This window comes from Mesocricetus auratus, unplaced genomic scaffold, assembly GCF_017639785.1.
Source record: "Mesocricetus auratus isolate SY011 unplaced genomic scaffold, BCM_Maur_2.0 Super-Scaffold_100023, whole genome shotgun sequence".
In the NCBI taxonomy this organism is placed as follows: Eukaryota; Metazoa; Chordata; class Mammalia; order Rodentia; family Cricetidae; genus Mesocricetus; species Mesocricetus auratus.
The window spans coordinates 4,891,131-4,914,638 of NW_024429204.1; the positions used below are offsets into that span (position 1 = coordinate 4,891,131).

Sequence of the window (23,508 nt, forward strand, 5' to 3'; positions counted from 1 at the left end):
CCTAAAGTCTGTCTGGAGAACCATCCAGAGATAGCAAAACCCTAGGGAAAACAGAGCTGAGCAGAAAATCCAGCCTGTTGGTGAGGATTTCCAGACCTGCTCGAGACTTTTCAGTAAATGGGGCCCTCATAGGGCATCCCCAAATGAGGACTATTGAGACTAGAATCCATTGGGAAGTAGGAAACAAACATTTTACAGGCATGACCCCACCCAGTGAGCAAGGAAGTTTCTGCAAGCTTTTGGGATTTTGCATTAAGCATTCACACACACACACACAAAGTTTTTCTCTGGAACATTCCATTGCAAGCAGAAATAAGCTAAGCCACTCCCATAAGAGCAAAGCTGGAATCTCCCTGGTTGACTTTGTGCGCTAGAGAAACCACCGGTACAAGAAGAGATAGGAACCGAGGGTTGACTCGGATGAGTGGCACTTTGTGACGCAGCTCTTAGACTTGGTTGTCCTGGTACTTTATCCTAAGCCTGCCCCCTGGAGGCCTCCCATTTCCACGAGGGACAGAGAGGGCAATCAATGGGGAGACCACAAAACCAAAGCACTTTCTGGTTATAGGAAGGGGGGATTGATGAGATATTCGACCACCCGTCCCAGCAAGACTGCTCTCTGTGGCAGACACTCCAAGTTGTCTCCTGAACAGCTAACTACCAAAGAAGGGTCCTTCGTGGCTGGAGGAGCCTGAATATTCAGCTTTCTCCAAAGCAGCTATGTCCTTGGAAATTTACTTGCTCCGTGACCTGTTTTGGTGGTAGACGTGTGAGACAGTCTTGACCAATGAGACAGTGGGGAAGTCTACTAAGAGGACTCTGGGAAGGATTCTATCGGTCTTGAAAGGGAGTGTTCAGTAGGGTCATTCCATGTTTGGGGACCATCAGGCTTGTGCTGAGGGTGAAGGGATAAAGGCAAGGTTGCAGAAGGGATAGAATCACATCATGCCAAGACCGAGAGGTCACCTCCACGCTCTCACATCCGCCCACCTCATCTTTCCCTGGCGTCGGTGCGAGCAGCTCGGGCACTGAATTAGCATCTCTTTTAGCTCTGACCTATTTATACATTTCAAACCATGCTTCCCATAGCCTCAATAAAGAAACTAGGGGTCAACAGTGTCCATAAACGTATGAGTCGTTCATTCAACTGAGAAGTAGAAGAGGTGGTGTAAGGTTTCTCTGATAATTTTGATAATACCACCCAGTTACAACATCTAATAATATTGCTCAGAAGTTATTTTCAAATTGTTGCAAGGGATATAGGAAGGAAATTCGTCAAGACTTAATTTCCTATATGGTAGTTAGTAAGTCATAGTTGACAATGAGCTATTTTGTTATGCTCGGTTAGTCTTTATTTAGATAGTCACACATCTATTGTTTTATATCTAAACCTTTCATCTTCTTTTTTCCTCATCACAGACCCAGTCCCATTTTGCTTTAGCATTCTGTATTAGACAGGTTTTGAAGAGGTACATCTGAATTCAGTGTGCTCTGTCATTTGCTGAAAACCTTGGAGGGTGAGAGCAATGGATATTGTAAGGTTTGGGGATTTATTTAAATTTTATTTTTGTTCTGTTGTTGTGTTTTTTTTCTTTTTTCCTTTATGATTTCTGATGGGAGATGCCATTCTGTAAATATGTCTCTCTTATTGGCTGTTGAATAAAGCACTGTTGGCCAATAGGGAAACAAGGTAGGTGGGACTAGGAGTCGAGGAGGATTCTGGGAAATGTAGTGAAGAGGCTCGTCGCCATGTGATCTCCCGGGAGGAATGGACACATCAGGAGTGTGTCCTCAAAAAGTTAAGTCCTTATAAAATATATATTAGCAATTATGGGTAAATAATTACGTCAGAGCTAGACAATGAGAAACCCAAGCAAACGGCCAACAGCTTCAAAATTAATAGTGTCTTGTGGGTTATTTGGGGGCTGAAAGCGGCAACAGGACCCAGGAGGTGGTAAGACAACACGTTACAGATTTCCATTACAGTGTCTTGACTTTATGTCAACAAACCATACCCGTGCATCAAGTTTGTAGAGCTTGAAGGGAGAATAACAAGAAACCACAGCTAAACTGACAGCAGTGAGAGCCATCGGTCTATGGTGGGGAGACGGGAGAACTGGACATATTTTGTAAACCTAAATGTTTAGGGATGTAATTCCAAAAGTCCTGCTTCCTTTGGCTACCTTCTGTCTCGAAACAGGCTGTCCTTTGTACTTTGGAAGACACGCAGTGTCATCTGAACTGCCCAGAAATGACTTTAATCTCGACCATCTTCAAACCCAGATCTCCATGGCGAGTTATTTCCCCGAGGAATTCTTACAATCAAAGGTCTGTTTGGAAGAAGCCGACTTGAGAAAAAAAACAAAAAACCCTCCTGTACACGGAGCATAATGAAGAGGGGGAACTGGGCACGGCTTTGGGTAACTTAATAAGAAGGAAGGAGATCTGGCAGGAAATGAAAGACTACCCAAGTTGAAAGCGTACAGCATGCACAATAAACTACATGCACTTCTTGCAGAAGCCCTGCAGCAGATGGTAGGACCCGGCTGTATAAACATCTAGAAATAAAAAAGGGATGACTTTAGAATATACTTACCATAATTGCAGGCCGGGCACTTCGGGTCGTCTTTCACCAGTAATTTAGATTCTATAATTTCCCGTCCGCTTGTATTCTCTACAAGCCCTAACCATTTGTGAGCCGTAGGATGCTGGCTGTGTGTGAGGCGAGACGTGGGTAGGTCAAACTGACTGGCAATCTGGGCATTTATGGCTGGAGGACAAGCCACCACAGGCTGGATGTTAAGGGGGACTGCATGGCAGAGCTCAGCTCCTCCTTCCCGGACTGCTTGGCTCTGCTGAGCGCCCTCAGAATGATCCTGGTGTTTCTCCTGCTGTGCACTGACCTCCACGGGCTGCTTCCCAGGCGTCAGCTGGGCTTGGCCGACGGAAGCATAGATTATGAGCTATCCTCGAGTTTGCCTTCCCTTTTCTTTCTTTCATATGGAACTTTGACTTATCTAATTAAAGTACTCACAGTGAGTCTTACGAATTCTCTTTAAGAGTCAGATACTAGGGCGGCACTCTCTTCATGCGGTCCTACTGTCAGTATTCAGGCACCTGTCCTGGCCTGTCCTCGGGGTCCTGACAGGATACGCCCCCAGCTGCAGCCACTAAGAGTGTTGCCTGTGCATTCGCTTTTAAAAGGTCCCTGCTCCCATCCTCCCATCCTCCTCTCTTTCTCTCCCTCTCCCTCCCTCCCCCTTCTCTCTGCCTTTTTCCTTTCTCCCACTGCTCCTGACCCTGGAGGCCAGCCCCCTCCCCTTTTCCCTTTTTACCATCCTTTTCCCCAAATAACAAACTCCTCCACTTGACCTCTGCCACGTGGCATCTTTCTCTTTCCCGCCGCCTTTCTTAAATTACAGCACCTATGAGGATACACCATCATGATCTTCATTTGCCAAAACTGACCTTCAAATGCATCTTAGGTAGCTTGCTCATTAAGTGGTTAGATCAGAATTCAGCGGGAATCTATACAGTTCCTACTTTCTATTCCATACATAACGTCCATGTGATACAAATGCTCTGCTCTATGGCTGTAAAAGTGTGGATGAAAGTTAAACATACTAAAGTTACAACTACCGATAGGAGTTTCTCTCGACTACGCATTGAGGTCATAAGATACGGGGATTGAATTAGATAACTCAAAAGTTCACCACTGCAATTCCTTGGTTCAGTGGGACTGTATTAGAGCTTGAATTACAGATAAATTGCACTAAATAATTCTAACCCATTCATTTCCCTCACAAATCTTTCAGTAGAGTTTGTTTTTGTTTGTTTGAGAATGGGTAATATATGTGCATGGGGAAAAATGCAGTCTTCATCTATTTTCAATTATTAACTGCTTAAATATTCTTATTTTCTCTTCAGTAGTGAGGTTGAGCCCAGGGTCTCACGTAGACCTGTAGGCCTTCCATATTTAATTGTTGCTCTTAAGCTTTTAAGATTTACAAGATTTAATTGTCCTAAAACTCAGATCTAACTAGAAACTAAGTTGAATAAATTATTCTACACATTTTAAGCTACATTTACAAACTTATTGCACCAGATTTTCTCATGTGCAAAACTCCTGTCAAGGAAATCTTAAAAAACATAGTAAGTAGAATTTTTTTTGAGTGCACCAGCATTTCTTATAAATTCGGTAGACTCAGAGGCTGAAGCTGTGGCTCGGAGACAGAGATGGGATAGCATAGTAAGGCCCTGTACGCAAAGGAAAAAAATCTATTAATTTTCAGGATTATAATTGTAGTGACTAGGTCTTATTAACACTTAAAACCTTTACAAATACAACTAAATGTGATTACTTATTTAGAATTAATACCTATTGTTAAATTTTCTTAAGCATGGCATGTACTCAGAATTAGCTAAATCATGTCATTACAACTGTTACAAGACTTATTCCTAACACCAGACTTCAAAATTCGATCTGGAAAGGGGAAGGAAGCATCACTCTGAAACAGCACTCAGAATCCAGAGTTCATCCATTATGTCTAAGGCAGAGGTTCTCTACCTGTGTGATGGGGAATGTTTTTCTGTACATAAGTTTCTCTCGTTGGTTAATGAATACAACACTGATTGGCTGATTGGCCAGACAGGAAGTGTCATAGCTTAGCAGAAACTTGCCACCAGCTAACCATAGAGGTCTGGAGGTCTGTACAGACAGACAGGAAGTGGTGTATCTGGGCAGAATCAGGATATAAGCAGGGACAAACAGTAAATCGCTCTCTTCTCTGCGGAGACGCTTAGCAATCACAATGTAGCAGGCAAGGGAGTAACAGTACTGGACCCTTCTCCAGTAGTATAAGCCACGTGGGCATACTTAGAATAATAGAAATGGGTTAATAATTAAGACCGAGCTAGCCAATAAGAATCCCTAGCCACTGGCCAACAGTATTATAATTAATATAAGTCTCTGTGTGTTCGTTTGGGGCAAAGTGGCTGTGGGATCAGGCTGGCGGGAAAGAGTGCTCATAAGACCTGTGGTTGCAACCCCTTTGAGGGTCACATGTTAGACGGCCTGAATATCAGATATTTACATTCTATTTTATTGATTCAACCCTCAATTTGAATATTTCTTGCCATCTTCTCCTTTTGGGTGTGATTTCTTCTTATGATCTAGAGCTTTCTGGTATGCTGTGTTAAGTTGTTAGTAGAAGATCTCTCTCTCTCTCTTTTTAATGTAGGCACTTCGTGCTACGAACTTTCCTCTTAGTACTGCTTTCATTGTGGATATGCTGTGTGTTCATTTTCACTTGACTCTAGAAAGTCTTTCATTTCTTTGTCAACTTCTGTCTTCTGTCTTGAGCCATTTTCATTCAGCAGAGAGCTGCTTGGTTTCCATGAGTTTGTAAGATTTCTGTTGTTTCTGCTGTTGTTGCTATCCAGTTTTAATTCATGGTGGCCAGATAGGATGCAGGGAGTTATTTCTCTTTTCTTGTGTTTGCTGAGGCTTGGTCCATGTCCAAGAATGTGCTGAGTCTTTGAAAAAGTCCCATAATGCAACATATACTCTTTCCTGCCAGCTGCCTGAGTCCTGCTGCTGTCTCAGCCCCCAAATAACACACGAGACACTATATTAATTATGAAGCTGTTGGCCATTTGTTATGGTTTCTTAATGGCTAGCTCTGACTTAATTATTAAACCATAATTACTAACATATATTTTTATAAGGTCTTATCTTACCAAGGATGCCAGACGTTCATCCTCTCCTCCTGGGATCACATGGCTCCTCTCACTCTTGACTGCATTTCCCAGAATCCTCCTAGACTCCTAGTTGTAGAGTGTAGTTTTCCCTGCTAGTCACCTGGGCCCTGCCGCACTGTCTGAACCCCCAAATGACACATAGGACACTATATTAATTATGAAGCTGTTGGCCATTTGCTTGGTTTCTTAACTGACTAGCTCTGACTTAAGTATTTAACCCATAATTGTTAATCTAAGTATTTCTCTTAGATGAAAAGGGTCCATGCCTCTTACTCCTCTGGCAGCCTACAGGCTGTCTGACTCTGCCACTCCTTCCCAGAATCCTCCTGGACTCCTAGTCCCACCTATCTTGCTTTCCTATTGGCCAACAGTGCTTTATTCAACAAATAAGACAGACAGATTTACAGAATGACATCTCCCATTACCTAGTCCTACCTATCTTGCTTCCCTATTGGTCAACATTGCTTTATTTATCAACCAATAGGACAAACATATACACAGAAGGACTTCCCTCACCACCATGAGGTATATAAGAAGGTGTATTCTCTTATGTTTGGGTGAAGTGTTCTATAAATTCTATTAGATACATTGGGTTTATAGCTTCATTTAGCTCCAACATCTGCTTAGTTTTAGTCTGGATGACTTGTCCATTGGTGAGAGTGGGCTATTGAAGTGTCCCATTGTCAGGGTGTGAGTGTCACTATGAGATTTAAGCCATGGTGGCACATCTTTTATGTACTTTAGATGTCCTTGGGTTTGGTGTATAGATGTTTAGAATTTCAGTGTCCTCTTGGTGGATTTTTCTTTTCTTTTCTGTGTGTGTAGCGTCCTTCATTATCTCTTCTGATTAGTTTTGGTTTGAAGGCTATTTTGTCTGATATTAAAATGGCGACATCAGTTTGCTTCTTAGGTCAATTGCTTGGGATATCTTTTCTAACCCTTTACCCTGATGTGATGTCTGTCCTCGATGTTAAGGTGGGCTTCACGTCCATTCTGTTAGCCTGTGTATTTTATTAGGGAATTCGAGAGGATGTTGAAAGATTTCAATGACCAATGGTTGTTGACTCACGCTAGTTGGTGGTGGTGGTGGTGGTGGTGGTGCACGCTTCCCTTCTTATGACTTTGCTGGTCTGGGATTGTTATCCCCCTGTGTTTTCTTGGATGTAGCTAACCCCTTTAGGTCGGAGTTTGCCTTCTAGCACCTTGTGGGGAGAGCTGGATTTGTAAGTATATATTTGCTTAAATTTGGTTTTATCATGGAATGTCTTATTGTCTCCATGAATGGAAAGCTTTGTGGGTCAGAGTAGTCAGGGCTGGCATCTGTGGTCTCTTAGTGTCTGCAGCACATCTAGGGTCTCCATTAAGAAGTAGGCTTAGTTCTAACAGGTCTGCCTTTATACGCTACTTGGTCTTTTTTTCCCTTGCAGTTTCCAATACTCTGTTCTGTACATTTAATATTTTGGTTATTATGTGTCAAGGGGACTTTCTTTTTTGGTCCAGCCTATTTGGCGTTCTGTATGCTTCTTTGTTTTTGGAGACAGGGTTTCTCTGTGTAGCCTTGGCTTTTCCTGGCACTCACTCTGTAGATCAGGCTGACCTCTAACTCACAGAGATCCTCCTGCCTCTGCCTCCCGAGTGCTGGGATTAAAGGCATGTGCCACCAACGCCGGGCATGTGTACTTTGTATACTCTGATAGACTTCTTTTAGGTCAGGAAATTTTTCTTCTACCATTTTGTTGAAGCTATTTTCTGGGCCTTTGACCTTGTTCTATTCCTATAATTCTTAGCTTTGGTCTTTTCATAGTGCCCCAGATTTCCTAGATGTTTGCCAGGGGTTTTAGATTTAACTTTTTCTTTGATCTTTGTATCTGCTGCTTCTGTCATGTCTTCCGTGTCTGAGATTCTCGCACTTCTGTGGTTGCCGTTCAGATTCCTGAAGTTTTCATTCCCAGACTTTTCCTCGGTTTGGGTTTTCTTTATTGATCCTGTTTCCACTTCCAGGTCTTGGGTGGTTTTATTCATCTCCTTCAAACATTTCTTTGTGTTTTTGCAGATTTCTTTAAGGGATTTACCCTGTTCCTCTTTAAGGGCCTCTATCATATTCATAAAGGCTGTTTGAAAGTCTTTTTCTTGTGTGTCAGCTGTGTTGGAATAGTCAAGGCCTGCTGCGGTAGGATGGCTGGGCTCTAGTGGAGACACAATTGTCCTGGCTGTCATTGATTGTGTTTTTACACTGGCATCTAGACATCTGGGTTTAGGGAGACTGGAATTCTAGGTGCTGGTATCTGGTCTTGTATTTGTTCCTTGTTTTTTGTTATTGTTTTCTCTCTCTCTCTCTCTCTCTCTCTCTCTCTCTCTCTCTCTCTCTGCTTTTTAGGAGAATGTGGCAGCTGTGTCACCTGCAGGAAAATCTTCGGGGGTCCTAATAGTTGTGGGCACGGGGGGGTGCCATCCAGGTAAAATGTGTTTCTGGGCATTAGCAGCTGACACTTAGGAATGGGCTGGGCTGGGGGTGGTGGAGAACCTTAACAAGAGGGAGGAAAGCAGGGCGTTCCACCAGGAGTGACCACAGCAAAAGGCCCACTGCAGAGCCGGGCATGAGCCCGGGGGCTTGGACTTTGAGGATCAGAGGGAGTGGTGAGGACCAGCAGTTAGTCTACTTGTTTTACTGCCCAGCGTGGCCTGTGGGTTCCCAGGGCTGCCTACTGGAGTCTGGAGGGGACCAAGAGAGGCAATGAGTTGGGGAGGGGAGCTTAGGAGGGGAACATCTGTGGGACCCTCCAGAGATGAGGCGGTGGTGAGAGGCTGCTGTAGGTGTTCTGTTCCAGAACTGGGGGATGAAACTAGGAGACTGGGCCCGGGAATGGAGGGAGAGGCGAAGGTCTACAGGGTGCCTGCCTTCTCCCCTGACGGCCAGTGCCAATGCAGGTGAGGGCTGCTCCCCTGGCTGGAGTTTTGAACATGCGATGTGGAATGGGTACCCGAACGTGAACTTCCACGGTTGAGAGGTGGCCATTGTCCATGAGCCTTAGGTCTTCGCCTATAGACGGAGAAGCGGGCAGACAGCATCGTCCCGCACAGGATTGCCAAGCTCTGCGCCTTGGCTCTTACAAGGGAATAGCACTTATTCAAACATTAGGGCCAGAGGACTTTCAAAGGCTGTTTCTATAAGATTCTTCTGGCTGGTGCCCTTCAAATGTACCCTCCCTCTCCCCCCTTTCCCGCCCACCCCGTCTGCCAAAGCTTTGCTAGGAATGCAGGAATCCGAAGGTGATTCCTGGACCAGATTTGAGACACAAGCCGTCTGGATTCCCTTGATCTGTGGCTCCCAACCACAGTCACCGGGCGGGGGTCGGGGCAGGCGGAGCTGCGGAGGAGGGGCGTGCTGCAGCCCGGGACCCTGGCCTATTACAGTATGCAAGCTCCGGGTGTCCAGGGGGCGGGCGGGAAGGAGGGAGGGCGGCGCTCAGTCAAAGGCGCATTGATGCTGCGGTCTGCAGAGCTGGGCCAGACACCAACCAGCACCAGGCTCCCCGGACCCCGCTACCTCCCGCTCCGCGCTTCGCAGCCACCGCGCGCCATGCACCCCCGAGGTCGCGCCGCCTCCCCGCAGCTGCTGCCGGGTCTCTTCCTTTTGCTGCTGCTGCTGCTGCTGCAATGGCCAGCGAAGTCCAACGCCTCCGAGAACCCCAAGGCGAAGCAAAAAGCGCCCATCCGGCAGAGGGAGGTGGTAGACCTGGTGAGTCTGGGAACGTCAGTCGGTCCTGACCTCGGTGCTGCAGAGGACCCAGCGGTGCGCGCACAGCGGTTGGTGATGCTGGCCCTCCGAGGGGTGTGCGTGGGGGCAGCGCGCTATGTATCTTAACTTGAGGGCTCAGCCTTGGCTCGGGGCGTGTGGGGAATGGGACATGCCTGAAGTGGGGGTCTTGGAACTCCACGGGAGACCGCAGTGAGAGGTCGTCGCAGAGATGCGACGCGGTTCGAGTGAGATGTCCCTGGTCCGTATAGTCGCTCTCCACCCAGGAATTCCTGGCTCCGGGGGGAGGCCACCCTGGAGAGAAGTGGGGAACGTTGTGTCTGCAACTGGTGTAGACTGAGCTGCTGGGCTGATTTCAAAAGCAGGCCCGCGGAAGCCCCCTAGGCCAACTGATGGCCTGGGCCTGCTCCAAGGCTGTGCAACGTGTCGCTTGTTGCATGGGTGGCCACGTCTGCCTGGAGGAGAGACTCACAACCCCCCACAAAGCGTGTGTCCAGCTTTTTTTCTAACTCGAAGATTATGAGTCAGTTTGGGTCATCTTGCTGGGGAGTATGAACTGCAATTTACTCCTCGGGCCAGGAATGGTTGGGAGGGGGATGAAGAGAACCAGGAGGAGCCCCTCCCAGGGACCCATTCCCCCTGTTCTGTGTAAAGCCGGTGCCCATTCGGGTCTCCAGCCTGTGGCTACCACTCAGGAGCAATGCAATCGAGCTAAAGGGAAAGAAAAAACACTACCGGGAAAGCAAGTATCCCAAGCTCTTTCCAGGGGCTGATTTGTGGGAAAGCCCGTTTGTATAAAGCCTTCCCCCTTTAAACTCTCAAAGTCAACAAACCCAGTAGAGGGCAGAGAGAGGTTTTAGGTCCCAGGCAAGAGCCAGCCAATGACTGATCTGTAGTCCTTGGCACATTATGGACTCCAGTCCTTAAACCAATCTAGATGGTTGTCAGGCATTGCAATACATAAGAAGGCAGGAGGCTTTTGGTGATTTTTTTTTTTTAAGATTTGAATTTCTTAAGCTGACATTCTAGGCTAAGATGACAAAACAAGCACCCTGATAGCTAATTCTAAACTGGTTTCAAAGGCCTGGAGGATCCTAAGAGAGACACACAGGGATCAGCCTAGGAAAGGGAAAAAGATAAGATCTCCTGAGTAAACTGGGAGGGTGGGGGTTCAGGAGGGAGGTGGACAGGGAGAGGGGAAGAGGGAAGGGGGTTGGGGAAAAAAAGCACCAGGGAGAAAAAAAATCCGAGTAGCTTCACACAACCGTGGTTGTGTTTGTTTGTTTTTGTCGCTGTTGTTTTCTATGATATATAATTTTTGCTCCACAAAAAGCACACTGTGTTGGGAGCTACAGTTCTATTTTAAGTACCTAAGGTTTTTTTTTTAATTATGCCACGTGAGTGTGGCTCGTGTGCAGTTTGCATTTTACGAATGTGTAGTTAAGATACAGAAAATATCCCCTTTCCCCATAAAGCTAACATTTTTCCCCCCTCGAAGGATTTTACAGTACCTATGGTTTCCCACGGCTCTAACCCAACTTGGAAAAGCATGCTGTGCAGTCGGGCTCAGGTGCATCCTGTAGATTGGATTTCGTCTTGGTGACAGAAAAAGTGACACCGTCATTGGGAAGGTTTCGACAGATTGCATAAAGTAACGTCTTTGTATTGGGCTTTCAAAGCCTTCCTTTCAGCCCCCACCGAGTTCTGCCCCCTGGTGGCCAATAAAAATATGGGGAGCTGGGAGAGGGAATCAGAGCCGTCCATTCACGGTTACTCATTTTGTTGACTGACAACTCTAAAACGTCCATTGGGACTAGGATTTTAGATTGGGAAAAAAACAAACTTTACGTAACGTCTTGCCTGGGAGGAATTTCAAAATGTCAAATGTACTAGAGAAATTGACATCAATAAGGGAAATGTTAAAGTAAAAACCTTAGTTGCATTTTGGAAAGTCAAATTAATGGTCCCCTTGTTTCCAGGTGAACTCATTCAAGGGTAGGCACAGGAATTGGAGAAAGGAAGCTCAGTGTATCACTGTCTTAGGTCGGTGGTAGAGCACGAGGCTCTGAGTTCAATACCCACGACTGTAACACTGTAACATGAACTAACTCTCTCTCTCTCTCTCTCTCTCTCTCTGTCTCTGTCTCTGTCTCTCTCTCTGTCTTTCTCTCTGTCTCTCTCTGTCTGTCTCTCTCTCTCTGTCTGTGTCTCTCTGTGTCTGTCTGTGTCTCTGTCTCTCTCTGCCTCTCTCTGTCTCTCTGTGTGTGTGTGTGTGTGTGTGTGTGTGTGTGTGTGTGTGTGTGTGTGTGTTGAGGAACAGTCTCATGTATCCCAGGCTAGCCTCAAATTTGCCGGGTTGGGGGAGGGGGAGCCTGAACTCTTACAGGCCCGTGCTGCTAACCTCAAGGCAAGAATGTTGGTGATTGTCCCCAGTTTATACATGACACAACAGGCACTGAAATGCTGTGTAAATGGCCTGGTCTTGCATACTGAAGAGAGGCCAAGGCCAGCATTAAAATAAAAAGGAACAATGGTTCTAGAATCTATGCATTTTATTTTATTTATTTATTTAATTTTTTTTGGTTTTTACGAGACAGGGTTTCTCTGTATTGTTTTGGAGGCTGTCGGTCCAGCCTGGCCCCGAACGCACAAAGATCCACCTGCCTCTGCCTCCCGAGTGCTGGGATTAAAGGCGTGCGCCACCACCGCCCGGCTGAATCTATGCATTTTAAATTCTACACCATACACAAAACAACGAACAGCGGCAGAGAGAATCCTAGCTCTTACAGATGGTTTGGTAAATTATTACCTCCCTGTTGACGACAGGTGGCCACATGAAGACAGGCCACAGACTCCTCCTTAGGGACACAGAATGGGTGAGAAAGTGCCACCCTAGTGCATCTTCCTTTACATCAAAATAGGAGAAGCAGACGATATGTGTATCCAACTTAGAGGTAATGCAATGCAAGGTATTTATTACAAGTTAATGCAATATAGGATAATTAAGGTTTTATTTCATAGTTCTCCCCCTAGCAACGAAAAGGTCACTCGAGAGGAGAAAAGGATCTATATGGATGGATAAGTATTTTCCTTACATTAATATTTATAACAAAAACTAGAAATAAGCACCTAGAAACTGTGCATCAAAATTTTTGTATGATTGTTTGTTTTGGTTTTAATTAATTTTGGGGGCAGGTTGCAGGGGGAGGGGTGAATATGGAGGGACTTGGAAGTGAGCAGAATTGGTGTGTGTGTGTTGTAAAATTCCTAAATAATCAATAAAGAATTATGTTTAAATTTTTTATGATAGCAAGGTAGTGGTGGTTCATATCTTTAATCCCAGCACTCAGGAGGCAGAGGGAGTGATTTGTTGTGAGTTCAGGGTCAGCCTGGTCTGCAGATCAAGTTCCAGGATAGCCAGGATTATACAGGGAAGCACTGTTTTGGAAAAAAGAAAGTTTGATAATGCAAAAGTGCATTTATGGAGTATAAGCACTTGATAAAACATGGGACTATAAGGAGCAAACACAATCTACTGGGGGCTGGAGAGATGGCTCAGTGGTTAAGAGCACTGGCTGCTCTTCCAGAGGACCCAGGTTCAATTCCCAGCACCTACACGACAGTTCACACCTGCCTGTAACTCCAGTTCCAAGAGATCTGATCCCTCTTCTAGTCTTACAAGCCAGGTGCTCTAGCATACGCATAAAAGAATAACAAAATTTAAATTAAAAAAATCAAATGTGCGCACCTTGGAATACAGCTAGATGAAATATATAATCCGAAGTAGAAAGAAAAACACATGAAAAATACGTTTTCTCTTTGATCTGTATAAGTTTGCCCAATACAAAAAAATATGAAGTGACAATGTTTTCTAAATAACCCTTGAAGTGAGTTCTCCATAGTAACTCATGAGAGAGTGGACAAGGTGATTTAAAGGAACTCTTGACAGATTCAAATGAAGTGTAGCTGTGATCCTTTGATGCTTATTGTTTATTTACATATTCAGGAATGTATTTTATATTTACTTATTTTGTACTGGGATTAAACCTAGAGCCTTGTGCATGCTAGACAAGAGCTCTATGATGGGCCGAACTGTATCGATATACCCCATGTCGGTTTTATATCTTGTAATTCATTTTGCATCTTAAGCAATGACGTTCCCCCCTTCTCATTGTACTCTAGTATAATGGAATGTGCCTACAAGGGCCAGCGGGAGTCCCCGGTCGCGATGGGAGTCCTGGGGCCAATGGCATCCCTGGTACACCAGGCATTCCAGGTCGGGATGGATTCAAAGGAGAAAAAGGAGAGTGCCTGAGGGAAAGTTTTGAGGAGTCCTGGACCCCAAACTACAAGCAGTGTTCGTGGAATTCACTGAATTACGGCATAGATCTTGGGAAAATTGCGGTAAGTCAAGTCCAGATTATATTAAAGTTGAATCGAAATGTAAGAGTTTTATAAGTCAGTGTCAAGTGTATTTTTTATTAAACCTAAAGAAAAAAAAAGAATGGAGAATAATAATGTGTGGTTTTCTTTACTTAAAGTTAATGAAAAGTTTGATAACATTTCATTTAATTTCATAAAGGTATTTCTAAGATAGATAATCACTTTATTTATTAAAGTATAGCATTTTTCCAGTTAGACTTTAACCAGCATTCTAATATTATCATTAAGTAAATTTAAATATAAATTAGTCTAACAGCCTGCTGTAGCTTCAGGCGTAAAAGTGGAGGATAGTATTAATGCCACTGATCCACAATGAGACCACTACCATGGTTTAAAGGCAAATTTGAAGCAAGCTTTAATTAAAATCTGGCCAGGTGGATGGGCTCTGACCAGGTCTAAACCCTAGTTCCTGGGAAATGACCCAAAATCATGGTTTGCAGCCACTTAAGAAGGGAAACCCATAATTCATTGCATTTCCCACCAGATCCAATCAGGAGCAAGCATACATCCTGGGAACCTCCGGCCCACTTTCCATCAAGCACATCCGGTGCAGATGGGTCAAACACACTTGTTTAGGGAGTGAAAACATGTGGTTTGTTATCTCATAAACAACAGCCTCCATTATTTCAGGAACTGTCTGTCCTTGGGCAGGAGGCTTGTAGATCAGAGGCGTTTTTGTTCCATAGGTCTCTAAGGCATAGTAATGAAAACTTAAAATATATCTTTGCCTCTCACAATAGTTTTAAAAAATTACCACATGACTGGGATCCATGTTATGGGAAGTCCCTTTGTCCTTAATCTCAAGCTCAGCTTATAGGTGCTCAGGTTTAAGGGGACTGAAATTGATGACTAGTGATTTAAAACCATCACTGTGGTGATTCTGTAACACGGTGGGGTTGAAGAGATGTGCTAATTTATGGGTATGAAAATAAAACCTTAGGGGGCAAATGATTACTCTGCCTTTTAAGCAGAATAACAGTATCAGTTAGTTTCTCCTCTAGGACCTTATGAGCTAGCCAGCTATTGGTTTTGGGGTCCAGTTAACTCTACGGGGCATGAGTTTCATCTTGTAGAGCAGCCTTTTAACCCCATCAGAAAGTAGCTGGTTACGCCCCTAACATTTGTAACACTGTTGCACCGGTGGGGGCCATTGCTATCCTAGTTCCTGGGGTTGACAGCTGGGTGAGACCTTTGATTACTTTTCCCCTTGGCGGCACGTGTTGAACCTTCCAGCACTATGAAGGCTAGCCAGTAGGGATGAGTTTCCAGGTCAACGTCAGCTCAGTTACCTGTGTCCTATGACTGTGGTATCTTTAGAAATAGGGAATACCATTAATCTGTAAAGAAAAATGAAATTATGAGACCCACAGGTAAATGGGGGGAGGCTGAAAATAGTCACTCTCAGTGAGGTCACCCAGACCCAGAAAGGTAAATACTACGTGTTCCCTCTCATGTATGGATGCTATTTGTTTGTTTGTTCGGTTTGGTTTTGGTTTTTTTGAGACAGGGTTCCTCCGAGTAGCTCTGGCTGTCCTGGAACTCACTCTGTAGACCAGGCTGGCCTCGAACTCAGAGATCCGTCTGCCTCTGCCTCCCGAGGGCTGGGATTAAAGGCGTGCGCCACCACCGCCTGTCCTGGATGTTAACTTTGAATCATTAGATTGGCATATTTACATTAGGGCATATTCATAGAAGTTATGAAATTAGTAAGGAGTCGTGTGACTCAGTGGAAACGGGATAGAACGCAGGCATTAATTATGAAGGAGGAGAAGGGAATAATGTAATAGGAGGGGTTAGATGAGGTGGGGGATGGGAGGGCAGGAGAAGGGAGGGCGTATGAGGAAGGATAACTAACAGTGAAGACCTTTGAGAAAGCAGTAAGGAAGCCGACTCCTGGAGAAGCTTCCTAAAGCATGGACGTACATCTAGACGAAAATTCTGTCCTCTCAGGTCCCGACGCCCTGCTTCAGCCCCAAATAAGCACACGACACGAAGACATATTATTTATTAAACTGTTGGACGATGGCTTGGGCTTCTTATTGGCTAGCTCTGCCTTAATTAGTAACCCGTAGCTACTAATCCATGTATTTTCACATGGTCTTGGCTTACCGGAGAGTGTTACTCCTTTGACGGCTACATGGTGTCTCCTCCTCTCTCCATCCTCTCCCCATGGGTCTCCTCGTCTCCTAGCCCCACCTATCTTCCCGCCTCTACTGCCCAATCAGTGTTTTACTCATCAACCAATAAGAGAAACACATCCACAGAAGGACACCCCCCATCACATATACACGTATAAAAGGAGCTTGAATGGTGTTTCCTTAGATAGCATAAACTATGAAATAAAAAGCCCGATGCCAGACGTGGGGACCTCTTTTGGAGCTGTTGGTCAGTGGCGTCCCAGACCTCCCCCGAATCTCGGGGCTTAGCCTCCATGACTCGATGGTGGAAGTGTCTTTGTAACTGAAATGAAAAACGCGTTCCCCTGTTTCCCTGCCGTGGCAGGAGTGTACGTTTACGAAGATGCGCTCCAACAGCGCCCTGCGAGTCCTGTTCAGCGGTTCCCTGCGGCTGAAATGCAGAACCGCGTGCTGTCAGCGCTGGTACTTTACGTTTAACGGGGCTGAATGTTCAGGGCCTCTTCCCATCGAAGCCATCATCTATCTGGACCAAGGGAGCCCTGAGTTGAATTCAACCATTAACATCCATCGCACCTCTTCTGGTATGTATAACAGCGGCACTGCCGGGCGTGCCTCGGGTCTGCCTTGGTGGATGCGTGATCTCCACCATCATGCTGGGTAACTGGCTTTGTTGTGCCCAAATTCGGAACCCCCAGATCACCGAGACCTATTCCGATGCGAAAGCAATGAATCTTTTTGTTTTGGTTTGGTTTTTGGTTTTTCGAGGCAGGGTTTCTCTGTATTGTTTTGGAGACTGTCCTGGAACTCGCTCTGTAGACCAGGCTGGCCTCGAACTCACAGAGATCCGCCTGCCTCTACCTCCCGAGTGCTGGGATTAAAGGCGTGCGCCACCAACGCCTGGCTTCAAAGAGTCTTTTATTTAATAAGTTAACTGTACTAACTTGGTTGCTCCATCCGTCTGACACAGTGGGTGGGACGAGAAGGACCCGGAGGGACCGAGGGGTGGGGGAATTTACTGGGTAGAACAAGGGGAGTATCTAGGGGTGTACAACAGTCTCAGGATTGGTGCGCTTCTAAGCTTGGACAACCTGTCCTGAGTTGATTGGTCAACTGGTTGCTATGGCCTGTAGGCCCTCTCAGGGCGGTTGCTATGCTCTGCAAGTCACTGTTAGCATAAAGCACATCCAGAGCCACCAGCTAACTTCTGGTTCCTTGCCAAGGGAGGTATCTGACCTCCAGGCAAGGCCAGGCAAGTACCTGTTGCTGAGTCAGGGACCTCTATTGCAGGGTCTTTTCTGCAGTCTGTCATGGCTGCGATTGGCTGCAGGATACCCCCAGGATCCCCAACCCTGAAGGTTTCATCGGTGAGAGTCTGGTCCCGTCAGCCTGTTCTAAGTAGACCTCTAGAGGGTTATATATAGTGTGTGACTCTCCAGCCTGGGCTGCAATTCATCATCGTTCACAGATCTTTTTCAAAGGGAACAGATGTGCCCCAAAGCTGAAAGTCAATGATTAAGTTAGAAACGGCAGTGACTCGGTTTAGCAGTGGCTCTGGTTTTCACCCGTTGCTACACAGTAGGCTCACCTAGGAAGCTTGAAAACTACCTGCCACGGCGGCGCCACTCCTCCAGGAAGATGGAGTGCGCGCGCGGGGATACGATGTGCTAATGTCATCGTTTCTCCACTTGACGCACTGTGAGGATGACACTGGACCTGCACCTGTCTGCGGTCCTTTGGCTACAGGGTTAAGTGGACACGTTTCTAGGCCATCGGGGGTCAAGGCCATCGGGAAACTTGAGTATCACTGGCATGTGTTTCCAGCTAGCGCGGTCCTGAGACTACCAGACAGCTTAGATGGGATGGCGGGCTCACTGCTAACCTCTTCCAGGAGGTCTAGAGCAGAAGGCGGTCCCTGTACTCAGAGATGTCATCGGCAGATTGCTTCAGTTCTGTAACCCCGGGGCTCAGTGGGACTGCACTAAACGAGGGTGGAAACAGGGCAGGGCACACGAACGCATTCATCTCAGCCAGCGGGGAGGCTAGACAGCCACTGCCCTGCTGTACACCACCATTCGTCCTTTAAGAACCGGCCAACTCCGGTTTCCCTTCCGGCTCACACAGACGCGCTGATGAAACACGTCTCCCTGCCTGTTTTAGCGGCCACCAGTGAGATCTTTGTTTCAGATGTGAGTGAAGGACTTTGGCGAGGCGGGATGTAAGATGTACGTTAGCACGAAGGCTACACAAAGCAGAGCAATTAGAGTAATTAGCGTAACTCTGGTAAAGGTCAGTGGGGGCGGTTTAGCGGTTGAAGGGTGGATGACCTGAGTTTGGCCCCTGGGACCCCCATGGTGGAAGGAGAGGACCAGTTCCTGTCATAAGTTACTAAGTTGTGTTCTGACCTCCCATGTGCACTGTGGTACAGGTGTATCCACAACTACATACACACACTAGATAGACAGATAGACTAGATAGATAGATGATTGATAGATGATGTATTAGAAAGATAGATAGATAGTAGGTAGATAGATGATAGATATATACATACATACATAGGTGTAACTTATTGTAGGAAAAAGAATCTATGTAAAATAGATTCATATATTGAATGGTTGGTATAAGATTCAACTGGGTGAGGGTTGGAGAGATGGCTCAGAGGTTAAGAGCACTGACTGCTCTTCCAGAGGTCCTGAGTTCAATTCCCAGCAACCACATGGTGGCTCACAACCATCTATAATGAGATCTGGTGTCCTCTTCTGATATGCAAGCAAAACACTGTATACATAATAAATAAATAAATCTTCAAAAAAAGATTCAACTAGGGGTTCTTCTAATTATATGAAAGTCCTATCAGATCTACGGAGCGGTGCTGAAAAGGAATTTCTTTCAAAAGACTTGGACAATCATGATCCAAGTCTCTTCCAAAGTTGGGAGGTCTTGACCATTGAATGTGTAAGCTTCCCGTATGGTTTGGTAAATTGTTCTTTGGTTTTAAACCATCTCTGTAACTAAAGACACTCTGGTTTGAGAATACTGCCCGTTGAGGTAATAGCATAGTAATTACATACCTGCCTTCAAAAATATGTATGCACCCACTAAGAGAAAAAGAGACTTTCATTATGAAATCCTTAGCAGGTACTAGAATTCTTAATTAGCTTTACATCAAACTGGATTATAACCCAATTTTCTACAGTAGGTGCAAAATGAATGGTTTTGTCTTTGTTCTAACGAGTGTTATGATTGGCTGTGTTTTGCAGTGGAAGGTCTCTGTGAGGGGATCGGTGCTGGGCTTGTGGATGTGGCCATCTGGGTTGGCACTTGTTCTGATTACCCTAAAGGAGACGCGTCTACGGGGTGGAACTCAGTGTCTCGCATCATTATTGAAGAGCTACCAAAATAAATCCTCCGAGGCTTTCATTCCCTACCTCTTGTATTTTTAAAACCAAACCTTTGAATGGTTCATTTAAGGGACATTCAAGAAATCACTTTATGTACCCAGCTGAACGGAAATGCAGTTAAATATGTTTACAGACCAAAGTGTGATCTTGCACTTTAAAATCCCTCGTTATTCATTTTGCTTCCATCAGGAATGTTTTTAGGACTTTCCCCCCATTGGTTACCTTTTTCTTGATTCTGTTCTTTGAACTCATGTATTAGAATGTCATTATGATCTTTAGTCTTTCCTATTTCCCACTGTCAACATTTTTAAAATATATAAAAGTTATGTCATTGTATGAGCTGTAAATGTTTAGAACTGTTTTGTACCTGTTAAATAAAATGTTTCAAACAGCTTTAGTATTCTTCTTCTGTTTGCTTGTTTTATATAGCCCTGCCTGTCCTGAAAGTCGCACTAGATCAGGCTGGCTTAGAACTCAGAAATCTGCCTGCCTATACCTCCCATGTGCTCACCAAGCGTGACAACGTTAGTATTTTTAAACTGAAGATTTTGACAATGATGTTGAACTTCTAGTTACTTGATATATGAGAAGTTACACCTAACTCTAGGTAGTTATTTAACAATTTATGGAGTTTTAGTACATGTTCTGTGTTAAGCATGGTTCTGTATCTTGAGGGATACGAAAACATACGGGTGTTTATGTGTCACGAATATGACAGTATTTTAGGAATTTTATCTTACTGTATCAAAAAGTAAAAGCCCATGGCTCAGGCCTCAATTTGCTTCCCATCCGGTAGGAAAGATAAGACACACAAAAATGAGAGCATTGAAGGAGGTGGTAGATCTCGAAGTAGAAGTAATTGCCTTGAATCGCGGTGGTCAGAAGGAATCCGCCAAGTCTGGATCCGCGCGAGGGAGATGAAGTTCTGGGCTTGAATGGGAAGTGTCAGCGGGAATTTGTGTTTTATTTTTTGGGAACTCCTGGTTTATTTACTAAGAGCAATGGCTGGCTCACACTGTGGCAGCTACAATAGAAAGATCTTGTAAGATATGAGTGACTGTAGCTCTTGGGCAGGAAATGTACCATGGGATCCCAGAATGCCTTACTTGGGAAACAAGGCAGCTGAAAGACGACTTGAAAGGACCCAAGGATTCAGCTTGAATTGTTTCCTACTGGCAAAGATGACACGGGTGTCAATACAGATGATAACTGCAATATTTACAGTGAGATGGTATACACGAACTCATGATACGCTACAGTCCTAAAGCATATATATAAATTTTTTTTTTGGTTTTACGAGACAGGGTTTCTCTGTATTGTTTTGGAGGCTGTCGGTCCAGCCCGGCCTCGAACTCACAGAGATCCGCCTGCCTCTGCCTCCCGAGTGCTGGGATTAAAGGCGTGCGCCACCACTGCTCGGCTAATACTCAAAGTTTTATCTTTCAAAATTATATATATATATATATATATATATATATATATATCATAGTATTGAATATTCATAGTTAACAAATGAACAAAGAATGCTGACATTAGACGATCACCCTTTTCAGCCACTTATGAATTAAGGGATCTATGACTGGATTTTTGCCTCCTAACATCCCCCAAAGAGAAACCAGACTAAATACCCCCTAAGAAAGTCACATAGCACCACCTAAGAGACAGTTTTATCAGCAGTCAAACCTGGATGCAATTTAGCACGTAGAGGTGACTATTTATTGATGGAAACACAGGGGATAAAAGACAGATACAAATGTAGCAATAGAGATCAAGATACAAAAAGCAAAACATTGAATTCTTCAACAAACTGCAAGAAAAAAAAAAGATTAAAAAAAGGCATAAGGCCATATCAACCTATTGCAAAGTTTGTACTCAGGCACTGACTCAAGAAGATTATAAGCACAGGCAAGGTCAGATTTTTATTTAGGTAGTAAACATTGATGGTATAAATACTTTTTAGGTATGATATGCTATTGTGGTTGTTTTTAAATAGTGCTCGGGTCTTTAGAGCATTTAAGACAATGTGAATCCATGCGTTGTGGTTTGGATGAGAAACATTCCCCCAAAGGCTCTGTCAGTTTTCAGGCCTCTGTACTGTCCTGTCCTTGGGGTTCTGACAGGATACACCCTCAGCTGCAGCCGCTAAGAGCACCACCTGTGCACATTCACTGTGTTCCCTTTAAAAGGACCCCGCCCACCTCCCATCCTCTTTTTCTCCCTCTGCCTGGCCCCTCTCTCCTCTGTTTTTTTCGTCTCTCTCCCCCTCTCTCCTGCTGCTCCTGTCCCTGGAGGCCGGTCCCCCTCCTTCCTTTTCTCCTTTTTATGATCCCCTTTCCTAATTAAAAACAAAACCCCTCAGCTTGAACCCTGTTCTCTCCCATGCTGCTTTTCTTGGATTACAACACTGAAGGCTGTCCTGGCGTCTCCTCCTGCCCGCAGGCAATTCGAGGCCCACTGGGGCCTTGGAACCCGGTTCCCATAGGACAGCCATGCTTCTCCGGATCGGATCGCTGGGTCCTTCCATCCAAAATGGTCAGGGCTGGGGAGCCGCTCCGCCTTCCCCTCCCTAGGCTATTCCCACGAGCCAGCGAGCAAGCAAGCGAGCAAGGACTCCTCTCGTCTCTCTAGTGCCGTCTCTCGCCTTTTGGCCTCCGGTTAGGTCCTGGTATCACGGCCTCGGCCCCCACCGTTTGCACGATGCCCCACTGGGTGGCCTGCTCAGTCTCGGACCCTCTGCTCCTTCGGGCCCTGCCCCTTGATGGACGAATCACGGGGGCGGCTTGTGACTTTCCCGCTCCATCCTTGCTTGATTTTGGGATCTTGTCCTGCGGAATAAACCTAACAAAACTCGGCTTCCCCAGCGCTTGGTAATCACTTCATGCTGGGACCCCAACCCGCCTGCTCCCCCTGTAAATAGATCTGCTCTTTTACCTGCACCAAATCTGCTTTCTCGTTCGTTCGCTGACGGCTTTGCCTTCCATTCGGTACCTGCAATTGGGTCTCAGGTGGGGTCAACTTGGTCCCTGGTGGGGTTATCCACTTGTGAGCAATTCCCCCTGGATGTGAGGTTTCCTTTCCCCCGTACAGGTCTGGCTTTTCTCGAACTCCAGGCACCAGGCGACTGTGTCTGTCTCTCGGGCTCGGAGCCCCCGGCCCCCACCCTTTGAGTGGCGACTCACTGGGTGGCCTGTGCCTGCCTGGAAATGGACCCTCTCTGAATTCCTGGGACGCTAGGAATTGCAGACCTTGCTCTCTGCCTCACTCATGGGAGCTGTGTCATCGTCTAGACCCGCTTGCTCCCATTGGGGTGTTTTTTTGGGAGACCCACTGTGTTGGGGAAGTCCTGTTATTTGTCAATAAAGCACTGCTGGCCAATAGGAATCTAGATAGGTGGGACTAGGAGTCCAGGAGGACTCTGGGAAGGAGAAACACGAGAGTCGAGATGTAATTCCATGGGGGTAGGAAGCCCGGAACTATTCTCTGTTAAGAAAAATACTTAGATTAACAATTATGGGGTAATTACTTAAGTCAGAGCTAGCCAGTAAGAAACAAGCAAGGCCAACAGCTTCATAATTAATATAGCATCCTGTGTGTTCATTTGGGACTGACGTGGCTCTGGAACCAGGCTGGCGGGAAGGCTACTCTCAAGGAAAAAGCTTCTCTTTACACCACTGACCATTCCTAACCGGCTGCTATTGCAGGACTCCCAGCCACAGAGCTGGCGATGCAAGGCTATCAGATGTGTCGGTGTCCCGCGCTACCGTCTCGCCAGCAAGAACGACGCAGAACACTCGGATCCTTCTGCAGTAAAGCTTTAATGCATCTTGAGAGATAGATGATCAGCTTCTTAGAGGGAGACCCCAAGCTAAGAAACCCAGCCCCTTATATAAGCCTAGGAGCTCCGAGTGAGATGTGTAGAGCCGGGATTGGTGGTTTGCACATCACCCCAGATGACGTCACGGGAGAGGCACAGTTTAAACGGTTAACTCCAACTGACAGCGACAGTTAACTC

General features: G+C 45.7%; 1 protein-coding gene across 1 annotated transcript; it reads left to right on the forward strand.

Moving 5' to 3' along the window:
• The first annotated feature begins 9,229 nt into the window (after nucleotides 1-9,229).
• On the forward strand, nucleotides 9,230-19,887 carry Cthrc1 (collagen triple helix repeat containing 1). Its single transcript, XM_005072634.4, has 4 exons — nucleotides 9,230-9,499; nucleotides 13,700-13,921; nucleotides 16,463-16,679; nucleotides 19,356-19,887. The coding sequence occupies exons 1-4, from the start codon at nucleotides 9,245-9,247 to the stop codon at nucleotides 19,496-19,498; spliced, it is 837 nt and encodes a 278-aa protein (XP_005072691.3). The 5' UTR covers nucleotides 9,230-9,244; the 3' UTR covers nucleotides 19,499-19,887.
• The last annotated feature ends 3,621 nt before the right edge of the window (nucleotides 19,888-23,508 follow it).

Coding starts and splice junctions, on each gene's coding strand:
- Cthrc1 (XM_005072634.4), top strand. CDS start 9,245: ATGCTGCGGTCTGCAGAGCTGGGCCAGACACCAACCAGCACCAGGCTC. Junction 9,500..13,699: donor AGAGGGAGGTGGTAGACCTG/GTGAGTCTGGGA, acceptor ATTGTACTCTAG/TATAATGGAATGTGCCTACA. Junction 13,922..16,462: donor TAGATCTTGGGAAAATTGCG/GTAAGTCAAGTC, acceptor CTGCCGTGGCAG/GAGTGTACGTTTACGAAGAT.